General features: G+C 40.4%; 2 protein-coding genes across 6 annotated transcripts in view; one reads left to right on the forward strand and one right to left on the reverse strand.

The window, feature by feature from the left end:
- The window catches only part of AKAP7 (A-kinase anchoring protein 7), an 89,776-nt gene that overhangs the window by 48,457 nt on the left and 21,223 nt on the right, over positions 1–20,096 (reverse strand). For 4 of the 5 annotated variants that reach the window (XM_075414052.1, XM_075414050.1, XM_075414054.1 and 1 more), the window contains exons 6-7: positions 15,024–15,136; positions 3,840–3,984 (exon numbers count right to left, since the gene is read on the reverse strand). In XM_075414052.1, coding sequence (XP_075270167.1) covers positions 3,840–3,984; positions 15,024–15,136 — 258 coding nt within the window. Of the gene's footprint in view, positions 1–3,685; positions 3,765–3,839; positions 3,985–15,023; positions 15,137–20,096 lie in introns of those variants that run through there. The other variant, XM_075414055.1, reaches the window with a different exon arrangement.
- Positions 8,236–10,679, forward strand: MSH5 (mutS homolog 5). Its single transcript, XM_009931912.2, has one exon. It carries the CDS (start codon positions 8,236–8,238, stop codon positions 10,669–10,671), a length of 2,436 nt encoding a protein of 811 aa, XP_009930214.2. The 3' UTR covers positions 10,672–10,679.

Consider the following 20,096-nt stretch of genomic DNA (forward strand, 5'->3'; position numbering starts at 1 on the left):
ATCTTATTGCATGCATAATACTCAAGTCTGGCCCAAACTCTAGGTAACAAAAAGTAAATACTGTTTTTGTATCTTCTGTACACTTCAAGGAAAGAAGATTACTGCTTGAGTACATGCACACGTAGAAAGAACTAGAGCTGGACCCAGTGTTTTGTCTGTATTAAGTAATTTTCAAATTTCACTATTTCTGATGTATTAATAGAACTGCATTAACTCGCTCCTGTGTTTATTTTAATGTCTTAGCTACCTATAGTTACTAAAAACCCTATTCAAATCACATTTTAAAATGTTTTAAAATGAGTTTTTAAAAATTCATTAAAATATAGTTTCTTCTTCTCTGAAATTAAAAAATAAGTCATCTAAATATGACAATACATGTTCCAATATAACTGTTTTGCTTCTCCTATTGGCTTTAGATAAATATATATTAACATGTACAAACCCAGAAAATTAAATGCATGTATTTGGGCAAGATCAATCTACGTCCATATAGGACTGAGAAAAGTGGGTATAATAATACTACACTTTCTTAACATGGTATCAGTGAAGAACATCCACTCAAATTCTATGGCTAGAGAAGGCGAGATGTAGTACTCATGTAAAAATAATTCAGAGGAGAATTCTGTTCGGACTGTGAAAATGAGGCTTCCTATAAATTCTTTATACGTTGTCACACCAGGATTGAGATAAAGCCAAGCAAGCATCTGATTCTTGCTTTGAATACCAGTTGACTGACTGCTGTTATAAACCATTTAATGGGACTCATATTCAAAAGACAGCTGAAAGACTTGACTGTCTCATTTTAGCATTCTGAGATGTCAGTAAGAAGACAAGTTCAAGAAGAAAGATTTAAACATGTTTTGAAAAAACATGGGCAATATCTACCAAATATACTACTAAACAGCTTTTATTTGTAATGAGTTATTTACTGAATTCTTTTTTTTATCAGCTACATATTCCAGAATATTCTGAAGTATATCTGTGAATAGTGTAGCCTCAATTTCACTCAAACAAAAAATTTTATACCATGTTAAATAATCTTGTAACTTCTCTTTTCTCTAAGCATTTGGATGCACATAAATAATATTTGAACGTACAAACATGTACAGAAGACATTAGATACATAGTTATATACACAGATATAAACTTAACTATGAGACAAGCATAACATGAGGTAATAAATGTGGTAATATATTTAGATAGATAGATAGATACGTATAAATATATCTCATTTTGACTGGTCTGGATTTTGCAAGAGTGTTGTCACTAATTGAAACAGGCACCTTAAGACTTTTTTTCCTCTGTACTGCTTTTGAGTTGTTTTGTAACGGTCTACTTAAGCTAAATAAAGGTGGCCCTAAGTGCAAACAAAAACATTAACAGCCATTAACATTTGCAAAGTGCCTTACATGTTTAAAGTATGGTATAAGTATTTAATCATAAGACCTCAAAACAGTCCTCAAGACCAGTGAGCACTTCCACCAGCGATGCTGCAGCATAGGGAAACAAGTTACCACAAGCGAGAAACCGAAGTCATCAAAGCCCTACACAGAGTCCTGGAACCAGCACTAACTTTTAATAGCAGTATTTATGTAAAGCTCATCCTAATAACAGGAATTGTCTCCAATGTAGTGTTAGTTTTATAGCCTTAAGAATGAAACAATCCAGATCTTGAAAAGCAGCTGAAAAACAGCAAATGAGGCACCAGGTATAACCAGGTATAACCTGCCTATTAACCAACTATAGTTTTTATGATCATGAAAAAAACAGTATGTGCTTAGGAAAAATTGAGTACAATGTATTATTCACATGTATTTCTGTCAGTTGTAAGTTTTTGAAAGTTGGATCTTTCCATCAAAATTACCTCAACTAGAATATGTGTCTGGATCAGAAGTTTTCCTTTTATCTTGTACTCGTCCTACCTTTAATGGTTTTGCAGAATTTGGGGATGGACACGGTACCTTCATAAAGTCTTTATATTCTTGAGATTTCTTAGTCCTTAGCAAAGTATCTTCATAACAAATAGAAGTTTTCATCTTTTTCAGATTCCTGATTACTTTCCTTTAAAACTGTCCACACGATAAAAGATACCAGTGAAGACATTTCTATTCAGCTAGTTGGGATGGCAACAGTCTTGGAATGTTTCCCTGATGTTGCATGTTTTGTTCTTTCTTTCTGAGGATATGATCATTCCTTGGTCGTGAATATTTTCATTACTAACGCTAGTATGCTTTGGAGCGGAAATGTTAGAACCACTGAGTTATTTGCTTGTTGGAATGATTACTGGTCTTTTTTTGTTTTATGTATATTTCTGCTTATTACCAGAAATCTGGAAAATGTCGCAAGGTATGTAAGAACAAATTTATCATAGTCTTTAAGTAAGCATTTTATTGTTGAGGCTCCTTGTAAAATTTCACATTTTTCACATTGCCTTCCTATTACCAGAGGATCCATACAAGAACAGATGTTCTCTTTTCCTAAAGTAGGTCAAAGTTAAGACTTTGCTTTATTAAGATTTATTAAGACCGTCCATATTATTGTTGAGATGGTGCTATTGATCATTGACAACATGCCAAATAGAGTTTTGCTCTATTTCTAAATTTATATTTCTAAAGAAAAAAGACAAAGTTAAGGCTTCACATGAATTTTTAGTATGAATTTCACTATCCCATGTTTTCTAACACCACTACATTCAACCTTTGACAAGACTGCAGAAAAAAAAAAATCCCCAAAACATAAAACTCAAGCTGTACCAGCACAAAGAAGAAAAAATATAAACTGACCTCGAAAGACCATGACCTGTTCCCTGCTATAAACCTGTCTTTTGAGACTCACCTCTAATATGACATATATAAAGAATCAGCCTAATTAGGACAGATGAAAAAAGCAATTAATATAAAAACTGTATTACTACCTGACCATCTTCCCACGTCATCTCATTTTTTAAAGATCTGCAGGTGCAGGAATGTTATTTTTAAAGACATTCCCAATGAATCACACAATACATCCTAGATTTAAAGGGGTGACTGCATTTAATAAAAAATCCTCACAATTCTCTGGTTATTCCACTTACAGTGTTTTAACTCATGTTCTCAATATGACTAACAGCCACCCCAAGATCCACTATCAGCTACTGGGAACTAACCGTCACAGAGAGTTTTATTGTACAAGCCATTAACCCATAGTCTCTCAGTCCACAGATCTTCCACGCGTACCACGTGAAGTTCCAGCTATACATAACTTGTGGCAGAAATGAGAAGACAAGCCTAGAATCATAGGGATGTGAAACTTCTGTTCAGATAAAGCAGGGGGACACAACTGTGACTTCTAGCATTGCAATGATCTAGGCAAGGTGTCTGTACAATGTTTAAAGTCTTGAAGGCATTCTGAACATTTATTATGAAATCTGTTGTACCACTGAAATTCTCTCTGTATATGAATATGGTGCAAGTAAGGTCACATCTCTGCCAAGCCAGAGACATTTCACTTAGATTTAATCATCTATAATTATTGTGTCTAATCTAACTTAGTCACACAGGCTGTCTTTATAGTCAACAGAGAGATGAGCAGCTCTGGAGAGTGACACATCTCACTTATCTTAAACACTCACTTTAGGATGAGAAATGGAACTGGATTCTGGGGATGGCTAGTTAAACTTCAGCTGTCAGCAAGAAGCACTGCACAGTGTTCCTGGAGAGCCAGGGTTGAAGGACAGACCTCTGTCAGACTCCATGGATATTATCACAAGAATTGCCTAATGCACACTCCAGAAAAAAATGAGTTTTCAGGCATAACTTCTACACACAATTGATATAAGAGGAAAATGAAGATGTACTTACCGAAAACAATAGAGGACTCACAGTAGTAGTAACCATTCGGTTGCTTTTTTTTCAACATGGAGCAAAGATCTAGGCGGTGCAGGATTTCATCTCCAAAATAACGGCTTTTAAAATCTTCATACAAGCTTGAGTCAATTTTTTTCACCTTTGAATAGCAACATAAAATTCAATTACGCATTCTACTATAAGACTAAATTTTCATATTTAATTCCTATAGTTTTCATTTTAACCAGAGCTATAATTAGGATGGAAAACTACTTCAAGATGCAAAAAGAATACTGAAACAATAATGTGCCAAATCTTCTGTTTTAGTTAAGCTCTATCTGCTGCACAACTTAAACAAGGAAATCAAGGTGTCATTACACCTCCTTTCTACCCCTCCCTCTTCAGTCCTGTAGGAAACAAATCGACATACCCAATGCTACAACTGCTTTAACTTCCAGTGGTTTGCACTTGCTGTCATCCTGGGGATGCTACTACAACGAAGAATCTCAAATGTTTCTCAAGGGCAGTTCTCTGGGTCTTCAAAATCACCAAAAAGGGAAATGTGGTTTTATTTAACTAGCACTAGACTTTTATCTCAGCAAAATCTAAAAACTTACAGTCATTTATAACATCAGTTTCGTTATGTAGTTTTGCATATATGAAGTGGAACATAATATTCTATTCAGAAAACCTCATTTCAGTAATTATTTTAAGAGTTTAGGGCTCCTCATTCCGTTGTATTTTCAATAAATATAGACTATCTCTGTAGAAAGTCAATATTTTCTCCTTAATCTACCCCACAATAATGCTGTTTGCTTTTTAAAAATCATTACTATACGCTAAGGGATGTTAGGAGTGACTGCTGCCTCCAGCAGCTCCAGCTCAGGGCTCCCTTCTGCCCAGCTGCTGGAGTCCAGCCCCGTGCCCGGGGGACCTGGGGTCTCTGACAAATGCACCTGCTGCTTTCACGTCCCAGAGACATGCACACGTGCTCAGAGGACATGGACATGGCTGGCTCCGCAGGCTGCCACAGACCAGGCGCTGCCTTCAACAGCACCCGCATACACAGCTCACGTCAGGCACAAGTGTGGACAGCCCCCAGCAGAGACCCAAGGCCACCAGTGCAGGCGTGCACATGACCCTCTCGAGCTTCACAGGCACACGCCCATTTGTGCATCCCCCAAGCACTGTCACACCCAGCACCCCTGCCCAGATCCCAGGCCCCCTTACCCCACGGATCCCCCACTTGCTGGCTGGGCCAGCCTGAGGTTTGCCGCGAACACCCGCACCCCTCACACGCCTCTGGTTTGGGGAAGATATCAGACATTTGCCCCCAGCAGCCAGCACCCAGCACGCCAGCTCGGTCAGACAAGGGCGCCAGCCAGCCCCATTTCACACAGAACGGGCCCCTTTCACACCCCATTCTGTCCACTTCTTCGCCCCTCCCTATCCCCTTCCCCTGCACATTCCCCCACCCGTTTGCACAGTCCCACTAACCCCACCAACACCCTGCACCCTCAGCTTTACATCCCCAACAGCTGCAAAGTCCCGACATGCCTGAGGTTTCATGATAGCCCATCAATTAGCGTGACTTAATGAGGTTTGTTTCTGCGTTTTGTGTGCTATGTTTGACAGGTTTGTCTCTCTGTATATTTTGTTTATGCCTTCCCCCTTTCCCTTACCGTCCCATTTGACAATGTCCTCAGCCAGACAGTCCTGCTGAAATAAACATCCCCACACTCTACGTGCGCTCATCAGTCCGTGTGGCTGACAGCTTTGGCTCTTGGTATTGCTTCCCTTATCATACGCTGGTCAGGCTTGTGTCTCTGTATGTGTTGTTGAGGGCCGCATCCTTTTCTTATCCCCTTCTGCACTGAAAAGGTCCTTCACCAGACACCCTCAAGGGGACAGACACTGTCTCCCTCCTCACACCCTTACACTATGTCTGTTCACCTGAGCATCACACGCACACATTTCTTGCAGTGCTTCATTCACAGCTACTCCTGTGCAAGGTGGGCTTTCTCCGATTTAGAGACTTCTACGTCTCTTTACTAAATTAGACTTCTGGTCCCTAAAGTCTAATGCAGAGAAGGTCAGAAATGCCTTTCCATTTCCTCTCTCTCTGAAGCCATGACATCTAGCGGTGGATGCTTTTCATTTCAGGTACACCATCTCCTTGGAAGTCGACATTTACTCTAGCTTCACTGTCATTATTTAAAATTTTATATTCTATGGCTAGATTAGTCCTTATGTAGTAAGGTTATTTTGAAATTAAATCATCATTCTTTGCTTTTTGGCTGACGGTTCTTTGAAATACATTTACACATCAATCAGCAATAAAAAAAGACCTTTTCAGTCAGGAGAACACTTGTCAAAATGTGAAGCCTTGAGTACTCCTGGAACGAAATGAGGAAAAGATCAAAATCACCACTTCATGTTCCAATAAAAAAATACCATTTACAAGAGGTTGGGATGTTGCTTGTCAAGAACAGATTGGTAAGGTGTGAATCAAATGTTGAATGCTCAGGAACTGAATTATGCTTGTGATGCACTACTGAAAGACATTTGGAAAAGCAGCCATGGAAAAACTGTACGATATTTTTAGCAACTTGGAGCAATTTCTGGAGCACTGTTTGCAATGGCTGCAGTGAGATGTGAAAGGATGAAACAACCAAGGTGCAGGGAAGGCCGCGGTTCATTTCTCAGTTGAAAGGGTTTGGAGCAGTGGAGATGAAAGGGAAGAGTTGTTCCCACATGGGTAAGTTATAGATGCTGATTATAGAGATAGGCCATAATTGCGGAAGGGTGAGAAACAGAGTACTTGAGAGGCCATTTTGACGCATTTGGTGCTGGAAAGGGAGGAGGACAGCTGCCTCCCGAGGAAGCACTGTAACGCATGGACGGCTGTAAAGGAACACTGCTGTGTGAGGTGGCCTGGAGAGGCGCTGCCTGCAGCGCTCTCACAAGACTGGCAGGGCACCAAGGGGACAGCATTTGGAAGCCCTGTCGTGTCTGTTAACCTGCCGTCCATGCCTCATCCGCTGGCAGGCGGGGAAGGTGCAGCCTGCCGTCCCCAGCCCGCAGCTAAAGCCCCAGCTGCCTGGCTCCCCGCGTCTGCCATCAGCAGGCCGCCGGGCAGCGCCTGCCCCTTCGCGGGACCAGGGCAGGAAGGCTGAGGGGTGCAGGCCTTAACACGGCTGCAAAGCAAGGCGCCCAATGTCCCCGCGAGTGGCTTCAGCCTCCACGTACCACACCCCGCAGCCAAAGTGCCCGCCTCCCAGCACCGCACGCCCCGCTCTCCAAAGGCGAGGGGTTGCAGGCGGGCAGCGGGGAGCCGGGCAGCTGGCAGGGACGGCCGCGGGTCCCGCGGGAGCACAGGCAGGTCACCGAGACGCAGACGCCCGGCGTCCCTCGCTGCCTGGCGGGCTGGGCTGCTCAGGGGGCTTCTTCCAGCAGCGTCCTCTCCCCCGCCTCAGGCCGGCCAGGGAGGCGGCGACAGGGCAGGGGCTGGCGGCAGCACCTCGAGGCCCGAGGGGTGCTCCCCCTCCGCCGGGAGGCCGCGCGGGAGGTTGGGGGGCCATTCCCCGCTGCCGGGAGAGGGCTGCCCCGGGCCCCCCGCCGGTGAACGGCAGCGCGGCAGGGGCGGGGCGGGATGGCGGCCGCGGCCTGGCTGCCCAGACGGGGCTCAGCGCCTCAGCGCGGGGCCTTCCTGACAGGAGCCGGCGCCCGGGAGGCCCGAGCGCAGGGAGCGCCAAGCACCTGCCCGGAGGGGGACGGGAGGGGGTCAAGGCAAAACCTGTGGGCTGCAAGGGGACGCAGCAGCCGAGAGGAGTTGCCCGTGAGCGGGCGAGCAGAGAGCGGGTAGGCAGTGAGCAGCTGACAGCGACTGGGGGCTCCGCAGGGGAAACTCTTCCAGCAGCGGGTTACGTGCTTGGACAGAAACCGGTGCTGTGGGACGGTGCTGCACAGAGGCCGGGGTGGGACCCTGAAACGACGACCAGCTTATGTGGGTGCACCGCTGTGAGGAGCTGCGGTCAGTGCAGGGCGGTGTCCCAGACCCCCCAGGGAGCATGATTTGTACATGTACATACATGTGCACATATGTTACCATATCGATGGGTATTTGCGCATACATACATACATACTAAAATAAGGACACAAAGAAAAACTGTAAAACTGTTCCAACATTGCTGTTAGTTAGCTCAGTTACACCTTGTTTGGCAGCAAGATGGCGGCTGTAGTTACTGGCTGCATCTTCTCACTTGGACAGGTAACATCTGTCTTTAATGCCTGGTAGCATCTCTGTTCCTCCAGGGTTGGAAGAATGAGTGTTAGCCTGCTGTTGTCAATTACAGTTACTTCTCAGGACTTTTTGGATGAGTTGTGAATAAAAATATCTTTCTCCAACAGAATGAGTGCCACATCAGCCACGAGTTGTGCCTTGCCACCACCGCTCGGGCCTGAACAAGAGGACCAGGAGTGCTCCGAGACACACATGTCTGTTTTGTGGTATGCAGGGCAGCTTGCAATTACTTATTATGATACAGAAGACTGCTCAGTCTACTTCATGCCTGACATACCTGATAATGAAGACCTCAAGCTACTGCATAAAGTGATTGGGGAAGTTAATCCTCAATGCATAGTGACCAGTGCAAAACAGGACCAGAATATTGCCAAATTCCTGACCAGCCTAACAGCTACTGCTGTTGATAAAGATGTAGGAAAACCAGAAATTGTCCTGTTTCCTAACATAGATTTTGGCTTAGAAGTCAGCAAGCAACGGATCCTGTCTAGGAAATTTCCATTTATCCCACCTCATATGACTGCAACAGAGAAAATTCTCTACTTATCTTCAATTATCCCTTTTGAGAGCCCACTCATGATACGAGCCCTAGGGGGACTCCTCAAGTTCCTAGACAGGAGAAGGGTTGGAGTTGAACTCGAAGAAAGCACTGTTGCAGTTCCTATTTTGGCCTTTAAAAAGTTTGTGCTGTCAGATATTGTGAATATGGATGAAGATGCTTACTGTGTCCTGCAGATATTTAAAAGTGATATCCATCCTTCTGTGTACAAGCTGTCCAGTGGTTTAAAAGAAGGATTCAGTTTATATGGAATTTTAAACCGCTGCAGGTGCAAATGGGGACAAAAACTGCTGAGGCTGTGGCTCACACGACCTACTCGGAACTTGACAGAGCTGAACAAACGGCTAGATGTTATCCACTTCTTCCTGCTCGCTCAGAACCATGAAACAGTCCTCACTCTTCAAGGTTGCCTCAAAAACATTAAAAATGTGCCTCTGATTCTAAAAAGAATGACTCTTTCCCACACAAAAGTTAGTGATTGGCAGGCACTCTACAAGACAGTGTACAGTGCAGTGTGCCTTAGAGACACATGTCGTTCTCTGCCCAAGACTATTGAACTCTTTCAGACCATTTCACGTGTTTTCACTGATGATCTGCACTACATTGCTAATCTGATCAGCAAAGTGGTGGACTTCGAAGGCAGCATGTCAGAGAACCGCTTCACTGTCAGGCCCAATGTGGACCCCACCATCGATGAGAAGAAACGAAAGCTGATGGGACTGTCAGACTTCCTTACAGAAGTGGCACAAAAAGAGCTGGAGACCTTGGACAATCATATTCCCTCCTGTTGTGTGATCTACATTCCTTTGATCGGGTTCCTTCTCTCCATTCCACGGCTACCAACTATGGTGGATAAGAGTGACTTCGAAATCAAAGGCTTGGACTTCATGTTCTTGTCAGAAGATAAACTGCACTACAGAAGTGCTAGGACTAAGGAGCTAGACAGCCTGCTGGGTGACTTGCACTGTGAGATCAGAGACCAGGAAACATTTATTATGCACCAGCTGCAGACAAAGATCTTGGAGAAGTCTGAAGTGCTTAACAGTGTGATTGAGTATACTGCACACCTAGATGTGCTTCTAGCTTTGGCAGTGATGGCCCGGGAGAACGCCTACTGCCGGCCACACTTTACTCACCGCCATGGCTTCCACATCAAGGATGGAAGACATCCACTCATGGAACTCTGTGCAAAGACTTTTGTGGCCAATCCTGTCAACAGTGGCGAGGCTACCAGACGAATAAAGATCATCACAGGGCCCAACTCATCCGGAAAGAGCGTCTACTTAAAGCAAGTAGGTCTTATAGTATTCATGGCTCTAATTGGCAGTTATGTCCCTGCAGCAGAGGCAGAGATTGGAGTAATTGATGGGATTTACACAAGAATCCACAGTAGGGAATCAGTTTCTGTAGGGCTCTCTACTTTCATGATTGATCTTAACCAGGTTGCCAAGGCAGTAAACAATGCCACAGAGAGGTCCTTGGTACTTATTGATGAGTTTGGTAAAGGGACCAACACACTGGATGGCCTGTCCCTTCTGGCTGCTGTGCTGAGGTACTGGATCAGTCAAGGAACCCAGTGTCCGCAGGTCTTTGTCTCCACTAATTTTCACAGTTTAATGCAGCTAGAACTCCTGCCTGACACACCTCTTCTGGAGTACCTGACCATGGAGACCCACCAAGATGGAGATGAGCTGATATTCTTCTATCAGATCAAACAGGGCATGTCCACTGTTAGTCATGCTGCCAATATCGCTGCATTAGCAGGAATGCCAGCCAAAATTATTGAAAGAGGAGTGGAAGTGTCAGAACTGATTCGCAATGGAAAACCTATCAAACAGATTGATCATCCTTCAAAAGAAGATCGCATGGAAAAATGCAAGTCTGTTGTGGAAAAGTTTCTTTGCCTAGACCTTGATGATCCCCACGTGGACTTAGAAGAGTTCATGCGTACAGAGGTGCTGCCTTCTGCAGCCTCAGTCCTGTAACAGCAGTATGTGCAAAAGCAAAGATTACATCGTATCTACCATGTTCAGTAGGGCAGTTTGGTAATTTAAAGAATTATCACTATGACGAACACCTCACACTGCATTTAGCCTGTAACAAACTGTCTACAGTGTATGTCCTTTCTTCTTGCTTAAAACAAGTAGTGTAGTTACACATCTCTGCAATATGTTGTATGATACGAAAGCAGAAAAACTGAAAGACGAGAATTCAAGAACCTCTTCCAGCTGTTGGGTCACCCAGTTTGTGCATTTTCAGCCCCTGTTGTTAGACCTTCAGATTAAAAAAATACTGTAAAAAAAAAATCACAAAACATTTCTGCTGGTCTCATAAGACTGTGAAAGCAAAGTGTTTATTATTTTGTATTGTGCCAAAGTAATCGTTTCAGCCATTTTAGGATCAGCATCAAAGATTCCAAGTAAGTATGTGCCTCACACTCCCGTAATCAGCAAGTAACAGTTGTCACAATGCAAACCACCGACGCAGAAGCTGATAAATCAAAATACAGAGGGATTTAATGAGCTCTGTGGCTTGTCTTATACCAGCATTTCTGTCCAAAATGCCAGAGATCCCAGGAGTTATTATAAAAAGAATGCTGGGAGGTCAAAATCAGCGGGGACTGATAAACAGAAATGCTTTGGTTTTACTGAGAATTGCTCTCTTCTCCTAAGGTCCTATATGGTACGACTATGTATATGTGCCATATGGGTATAAATAAAAGCAAAATTACAATTCTAGGAAAATGAAAAATATACTAGGGATGTAAGACAGAAATCCACAGTTTAGATTCTACTTTCCAGTATGGAGTAAATATTAAAGAAATAATACCAGAAGGGGAGGATTCCCTTTCACTTCTCTTGTCATGTGCAGAATCTTTACTGAACACCGTGTTTGATGTATGCATATGCAACAAAAAATCATTATGAAATTAATGAAGCAGGAGACACGATATGTAAGTACTATAGAAGTAATAACCTTTCCTGCAATGAGATAAGTACCTGAGATTCCTTATCTAAATAAGACATAAGAGACATTAGCTTATTGTCTGACTGCCAAAGCTTGCTGTAACTGCTTTTATAGTATGGCTAATAAAACACATCAGCCGATACACGTCTCTTTAGCTATATTTGATTTCAGGAAGCCAAAAATATTAGTCACATAAATTGAGAGAAAATTTACATGAGAAAAAAGTAATTAACTGCATAATTATCAGTATTAAACATCTTATCTGGTATGTCTAGCTGAAGATAGCAAAAAGATGAATGTGAAAGCACATCAAAAAGATCTGAGTTTGGAGACACTGCTTTGGGTTTGATTCAGTGCGGAATTTCCTCCTTTATGATGCAGGAATTATTATTACAAAATAAGTATCTTATGTTATCTCTATATGAAACTAGGATAGTGGCAGAAGTTTAACATAATTTACATTAAAAAATACAAGCATAAATTATTAAATCATGCAGTTACTGCTATTTCCAGTGCAATCGTCATAATACTGTCTGCAAAATAATATCTAGCATCTTGATGATGTTACCATTGAAGTTGAATGGTAACAGTGAATCAGGCCTTGTAGAACACTTGGAATTGGTGTAAATACAAGCAGATTTTTCTAATATATTCTTTTTTACGAATTATATGTACAGCATTCTAAAGATATACTGTACAAAAGAATATCATATAATAAATATTAATAAACTATATTTTTGGCATTTTTTTTCTTGTCAACCACTGTCTAGTCTAAGGAAATAGTCCTTACTAATTAAGCAGATGCTACCAGACCAATTTAGCTGTCAGTCATCTTCTACTTATGAAATACATTTCACAGTATTTGCAGTTCTGACAGCACTAGGTATCAAAGAATCTCCAAATGTCATTCAGCATTTGTCAAGTGTGCCTCACAACACGCCCTGAAATAAACACCAGTCTGGACAAATGAAAAACAGAGGGGTTGTGACTGACCTGTGGCAACGTAGCCGGCTAATGAGAGAAGCAGGAATAGAAAGGTTATCTTCAAGTGCAAAACCCCAGTTGTTTCTTTCATTGTGTTTCATTAGGTTATTTGTACAGAAGATTCTTATCATTCAAACAACTGTGGAAATAGCTAAACCTGTGCAAGTAAATGATATCCTTTTATCTCATTCCACAAGCACACCTAGAGGCACACTGTACCTCCTTATTTTGGGGAAGTTTTCAGTGGCACATTTGATCTCAGAATTGTCCAACTAAGCATGAAGAATGAGTTGCTCCCGCTTCTCAATAGGTAAGTTTAACCTGAGAAGCTGGAGGGGGTACAGCAACCCACATAGCTCTTTTCTAACACTTTACCTAACATTTTTATCCTTTATTAATGTCTGTTTCCAAGTATTTTGCACTTACCATTTTTAGCTTAATGCTGTGCCTTCAAAGTGGAAAGCTGACTTCTTGAGATCTTGATTCATTTTGAATTCTCAAACTCTTTGCTTTGTAAATACCAGCAACAATTTGGGAAAGTTAAAATCTTTTCGGAATATATGCATTTCAAAAATGCCTGTAGCTATATTAAGGTTTGAAAAATAGATTTCCTCCCCCAAAAAAAGATAACTTCAGTGGAATTTAGATGTCATTATGAGGAAAGTGGCTTAACAGAGTTTTCCTTCAAATAAGAACACTTACATTTAAAAAAAATATTAATATAGTTATAAAGCTATAGCTGTGAACTATACTCAACTAGTTTAGTTCTATTTGCTCTTTTATATGCTTTCTCACGTAATCTTCACCCACTCCCCCTTTCTTGTTTTTCATACTGTTGTGTGATCTGAAAGTGCAATTAGACATTATGTTAAAATGTACTACAAAATAGTTATTCCTTTTATGTTTCATGGTTTTATTTACTGTTTTCAGTAAATGGATGAAACTAGCTCACTAAATGCATGGACACAAGGAAACAAAAAATCATAGTAAAGACCTATGCTTATGCCTGACAGTGGATTGACAGAGAAAAATTCACAGATTTTTAATACATAGTATCTTTCTATACAGTGTGTCTTTAGAATACCATATGTATTATCCAGCATTATGGAGGACTAAGGAAGATGATCTAGAATGACACTGACCTGGTTCTGTCAGCAGCAGTGGATATCAGAACACAGAAAGTATGCATCCTGGTTAACAGTTCATCCCAGGTAGATAAACGTGAACAACCCAAACCACCAGCCAAAACACAACCAAAGAACAGAATGGCAAAAACCCCACCCTGATTATCTCAGACATTTGAACCAAAGAGTTAAATTACTGAACAGCTGATATTCTAGAAGAGCTATGCATTTTTAAAATGTTTTAAAAAAACAACTGTTAATACAAACAAAAGCTTATCTAAGCTTACAAATGTAACAGCTATAATATACCATCTACAACCTGTGTACAAGTTCTTATTTCTGTTTCAGAGCAAGCATATGTGCCCTTGAAGTTTCTTGATCTCAAGTCTCACTGCCTTCTTCCAACTGATTTCACAATACTACTTAATTAAAATGTGCACCTTCAGCATTTTTTAGTTATTTCTAATGAAATTCTAACATATTTTTCTTTACTGCTTACTATTAAGGAAAAAAATCAATTTAAAGTATTATGTACTTCATTTTTATTTAAAAACATATTTTTTGAAAATTATTTTCCTGTTCAATGTTAAAGGATCACATAAAACATTCCATATAATATCAGCAAAAAAAAAAAAGGACATATACCTTATGTTAAATACTACAATATTACTGTTAAATTAGTATAAAATAAAAAACTACATCCACTAGTAGTGATTCTATATATTTATCACCACAGTTACATTCCACTTTTATGTATTTGTGTATTTTGTGAAAAAAGCTAATAAACAGGTAAGAAATAACTGCCTGCAAGAGACAATATAGAAGATGTCTTTCACCACTACTCTGAAATTCACCAAAGCATATTCAATAGAGGGAACTGACAGTCTGCCCATTATGCATAATCCAAATACAAACTCCACTCTTTATTTGCTTATTTTCTCATATACAGTAACAAAACTATCCAAACAAACTGCATGCATATAATCTACACCATAATAATAATTACATAATTTTGAACAAGTACTTTCATCCTTTGCTCTTGCCTGCTTTCACAAAAGAGACAAGACCATGATATTACTGTACTGAGAATATCGAGAGTGGTAACTTCAAGTACAGTACAGGACTACTGTTTATATGGTAGTCTTACCTCTTCAGCTGGTTACAAAGTAGAAAGTATGATGCTATAGCATAAGCAACTCCTTTATTCGTCTCCGAATTAAACTTTCTGGATTGCTGCTGAGCTATGTGAAATATGAGCTCACCTGCTTACGTAGCTGTGTTGATTTTGACAACTTCATGAAGGTCAGATGTGGTTTAAAAGCTCTTTCTTCTCCTGCCGAGATGCCCTTTTCTTGAAATATCTTCTTCATAGTCTCTGAGGGGGGAGAAAAATGTAGAGGTACAAAGATATTACAGGACAGAATGCTTAAAAATGTGCTTTCAGCTGTAGTATGAGTCACAGCCACTCCACATAAAAGAAACGATGATGAGTACTAAAAAGCAGAGAGATTTCTAGTTAACGTCAAAGGTACATATTATTTCACGTGAAAATAGTCTTATATTTGCAGTTAATATTGGCCACAACTTTGGCTTTACTAAAATAATGGCAATTAGAAAGCTGTTCATGCTGTCTGCTTTTGCTATCAAAACAGCAACTTGACGTTAGCAGTGTTCAGGAGTTACTCTCACTGGAAGTTTTGGAAACTTCAGGAACACTCTTGAGTATGTAACAGAATTGTCTTTCTTCAAAAACACTATTCTGTGGTGAGTTCTATTATCTCTATTTGGGTAATCTCTCACTCAGACCAAAGGAAATCTGAAATTGAAAGCTCTAATTTCTGGCACTGGATTTATGTGGCAGAACTGGAGAACAAACCAGGTATGCTGATGACTTCTGTTTGTTTTTCTAAGCTTCACTGTTGCCTTCCAAGCTAATTTCCTGTTTTTAACGTACACTTTTATCTGTCTACAGTCCAGGCAAAAGCAACTCTACTACACTGACCTAGTTTACTATTTCCCAACTCATCTGCCCAATGTAATGTTTCGTTTCTCGGAACTAAATTTCAGTATAACTTTTGAATTATGTTCCATATTTCTTTTCACTGAAATGCTTTATGTGAAAAATTTGTTATAATTTTGAAAAAAGGTTTAGATAAAATTGATAAAACCTGTAGCAAAAATAATACTAGTAAGTAGAATATTTCTATTACTGAAAAAACAGAAAAACTGCAAAATAATTTTTTTTTTCCTTTGCAAATACAACTTCCAATTTTTCACTAGCTGTAGGTCTAGCTGACTCATACTATCCTTGAACTAAAATCAAAATGGGGAGGGGCGGGGAAATCAATCCTATCACATGAATATAATCAACCCTTACCATAACAATGTACTTGCATTTAAGTGTATTATTTTTTGGCTTGATAGTTCAACTGTAACAGAAAGATCCAGTGCTTTATTCTACCACCTGGGAGAAAATGCATTACACTGGGAGGAGAACAGCACAGCTGGCTGAAAAAAAAATTAGGGAAGGCCCAAGGAAGAGGAATATAGGCATACAAAGCCGGCTAGCGCAAGTCTGCCAGTTCGCGCTCGTAACATGTCATTCCAGAGTCCTTACTCTTACCATTTTTTGTTTTCTATAGTAACTATTTCAGTGAGCTACTTTGAAATCACACTTACAAGTTTATGCATTACTTTGCAACAGAAAAGTTCTAGAAGAAGCTCAGCGTATTCACTTAGGACCTGGAGATCAAAATTCACTTCTCTTTCTCTGCTGCATATGATTTATAACTTTACGTTCCACAGTCTATGCAACTAAAGCTGGGATTTTGAAAGAAGCCAGGGAAATCAAAGACCCAAATGCCATCTCTTAAATAGGCCCACTTGAAAATTCTCTTTCAACCTTCACTTCACACCTATAAGATGCTGATGCATTTTACAACAAAGAATTAGCCCAACCTTTTATTCTAACTCAGAGGATGCCGAAAGGATAACCAGATTAAAACTTATGACACATTTACACAATGGCAATAGGGGCCATATTTCTACGGCAGATGCTGAAAATAACCTTCCAGAATGGCTGAGGTGGGAAGGGACCTCTAGAGGTTACCTGGTCCAACCTCTCTGCTCGAGCAAGGCCATGTCTGGATGGGTTTTGCATCTCTCCAAGGACAGAGACTCCACAGCCTCCCTAGGCAGCCTGTGCCTGCACTCAGTCACTTTCACAGTACACAAGTGTTTCCTGATGTTTAGAGGGACCCTCTGGTGTTTCGGTTTGTGCCCATTCTCTCTCTCTCTGCCCCCATGACCCATGTATGTATATGTCCATATGCAAGCATAACTGCTATACAGCTCTATAGATCTGTATCGAGATCTATAGGCCTACTATGTATCTGTAGAAGCACAGCTTACCTACTTGTATTATTTTAAATTGTGTCTGGTCTAAATTTACACTGAATCCCCACTAAGCTACTGTGCAGCTGTGCACACAAATGCTGCTGAACAAGGGATTAACATATCAAAACACAAGACTACAAATAAATGTTTGCTGCTTCTTCAAACTGAGATATGGAAGTTCAAATTGTCAGTTATTGTGTACATGTATTTCCATACATCCAATGGCCTGCTTATTTTCTGATGATAGTAAGCTAATAAAATGTTACATTTATTTAAAACTGAAATTATCTCTGACAAAGATATTTTCTGGTTCCTTTGTTTGTTTCTCTGAACTGCATCATTTGGAGACTTACTGACTTTGATGTTCCAGAAAAGAATTAGTCTTATCAAAACCAGGTTTACACTACACTGCGATATTCTGACCCAGTCTTGTGGACTGTCTCCCCTAAAAGCTCAAATTCTTTCTGCCATCATGTCTTATGCCAAGCAGTGTCTTTTCTCCCACTCTGCAATTGAGATCTGTCCTGGTGAAGATTCGCAGCCCTAACGGTGTCCCCCTAACTCCAGTAAGAGCTTAGTGTCAGACCAGTGGTTTGCCAATGCACATCTGATCACAGGATTTTAAACCCAGTGTTTTCAACAGGGCAGACGGATCGTATGGCACTATAAACGTGCGTTACAGTGGGACAGCAGGACACCTACACTTTGCACTGCTGAACAGCAACCACACAGCCTGCGTGTCTTCATTTTGTGCTAAACAGCTTTGTTCAGTATCTGCTTCTATTTATCTTTCTAAATTCACCCTTTTTTCATACCTGGCAGTTCTTATTAAGAAAAAGCATAATGAAAAACTGGGTCAGAGGAAAGAAAGCATACTTTCAGAGAGAGACTGCCATTTTAAATTTAATAGATTCACGTGTGTGTATGTGTGTGTGTCCACGCATGTTCTCACGGTGATCAGACTTCTCACATGGCTTTGTCACGGCACAGACTTACTCAGCATCACAGGCTCCAGAGATTGGCCACACTTGCTGGTACTACAGATCACCTAAACTGCAAAACTGAGGCTAAGTGTCACATTTTACTGATTAAGGTGACTTACGAGCATAATTAGCACAGTGTTTCCTTCTTCAAAGCTAATGAAAATAAAAATAAATCTGAGTAGATGGAGGGGGGAAAAAGAAACAAAGGGAAATGTTTTCCTGAGAGCACAGGAAGGTTAAAAGATAATGTAATGCTATTAATATCCATGCAGCTCTCTGAAGATGTGGCCACAAGAAGGGCTTTAAATGGAATGGCAAAGGAAGCATGGATGCTGTGGGCAAGAGAAATTTCCAGGCTTGCAGGACAGCATGGAAGTGGATTTGAAGACTGAGCAAATACACAAGGGTTAAGGTTTATGATGAGGATTGCCTGAATGGAAAGAAATTAAGAGGCCAGTGACAAGAATCATAGACAGACAATGCCCATGGATCTTAACAAACAAGGACCTGCCATCTTTCCCCCAGACATTGACATTAATAGCTAGACTGAAAAATCAAACAAGATCTGTGTTTTCTCTTATTAGTTTCAGGCTGACCAATGTTTGCAGCTTCAAAGTATACCCTAGAAAAGTTAAGGCTATTTTTACAAGCTCAATGACTTCCTGGAACAAATTTTTGGACAGCTTTCAGACCATCTTTCATGCAATTTGAAGTACTCTGCAATACCATTTTGTACCTTATTTTTATAATGTCAAAATTGCTGAATGTAATCTGCCTCTCTTATATTGGATGTGGCTGAATCCATTAGACAACTGTTTCCCCATAATTAGACTTGAAATGAAACTTAATCAAACCACTATATACTGGAAAGGCTCAAAAATTCAACAGCTAGATCAATACAGAATGATTCATAGAAAAATTGCACATTGAGCCATATTCTGTAATACAAATGGCCATCTTCAGATTTCCAAGACTTCATCAGATATGGAAAACTGCTATGTATGTAAATGTTCTTCCAGTCTGTCAATTTCTGCTTGTCTCTAAACCATGTTCCTTCAATTAAAAGGTTTAGAATTTAGAAACAGTATTCCATCTTTTTATTGAATTTTTTTTTTTTACTTTACACTTGGAGCTGAAGCAAAGCTAAACATAGATAACCTACAATTTACCATATTAAATCATGTTAAAATTTTTAAGTTCTTAGCTGGTTTTTTTTAAGAGTATTCTGTTGGCTATCAGCATAACTTTGGGGTTTACAAAGAAGCTCTTTTTGTCATCTTTCCTTTCCTAATAGTACTGAGAATAATGCACTTGCAAAGCCTTAGAAGAGCAAATTTCCAAGGCAATGAAGAACTCAAAGCCATCTATTTCAGATGCCAGTATTTATCATGACTTCAACTATATGTCACCAGAGGTCAGCCCCACAAATTAAAAAAAATTATTTTAGACATCATATTATGCTTGGAAGATATAATCAAAGGCTGCATCAAGCACCAAACTCTCCAACATCCTACCATTAAGACCATTATGAAGGATAATGTCAGCCTGAGGAGTGTCCTGGCTACTGCCTGACAAAAACTACTGACTCCTGAACACCTCAGCAAAGCCCAGTCTCTGATGAAAAAAAATGCTGGCTAAAACAGAGTCAGTCACTACCTCACGTGCTGGTGATTTTTATCTTCAGGACGTAAGAAAAGGAAACGTCTTGCTTCTCTTCTCTGCATATGAAAAGAGGCTATTTTTTCTCCCCATCAGTACTAGCATTTCTCTGCAAATAGTCAGCTTTCCACTGTGCCAAAAGGTAAACCAGAGTCAAGCTAATTTCCCAATGGTTCTTCCACTGCTACTTGGTTATATATTACTTAGGCTTTTCTACAGTGAGTTGTCACTGTACCATTGTCATATATCAGTGAGCTATATGGTTATTTCAAACATGTATCAGCAGTATGTGCAGGT

Source organism: Opisthocomus hoazin, chromosome 2 (genome assembly GCF_030867145.1).
Source record: "Opisthocomus hoazin isolate bOpiHoa1 chromosome 2, bOpiHoa1.hap1, whole genome shotgun sequence".
NCBI lineage: Eukaryota > Metazoa > Chordata > Aves > Opisthocomiformes > Opisthocomidae > Opisthocomus > Opisthocomus hoazin.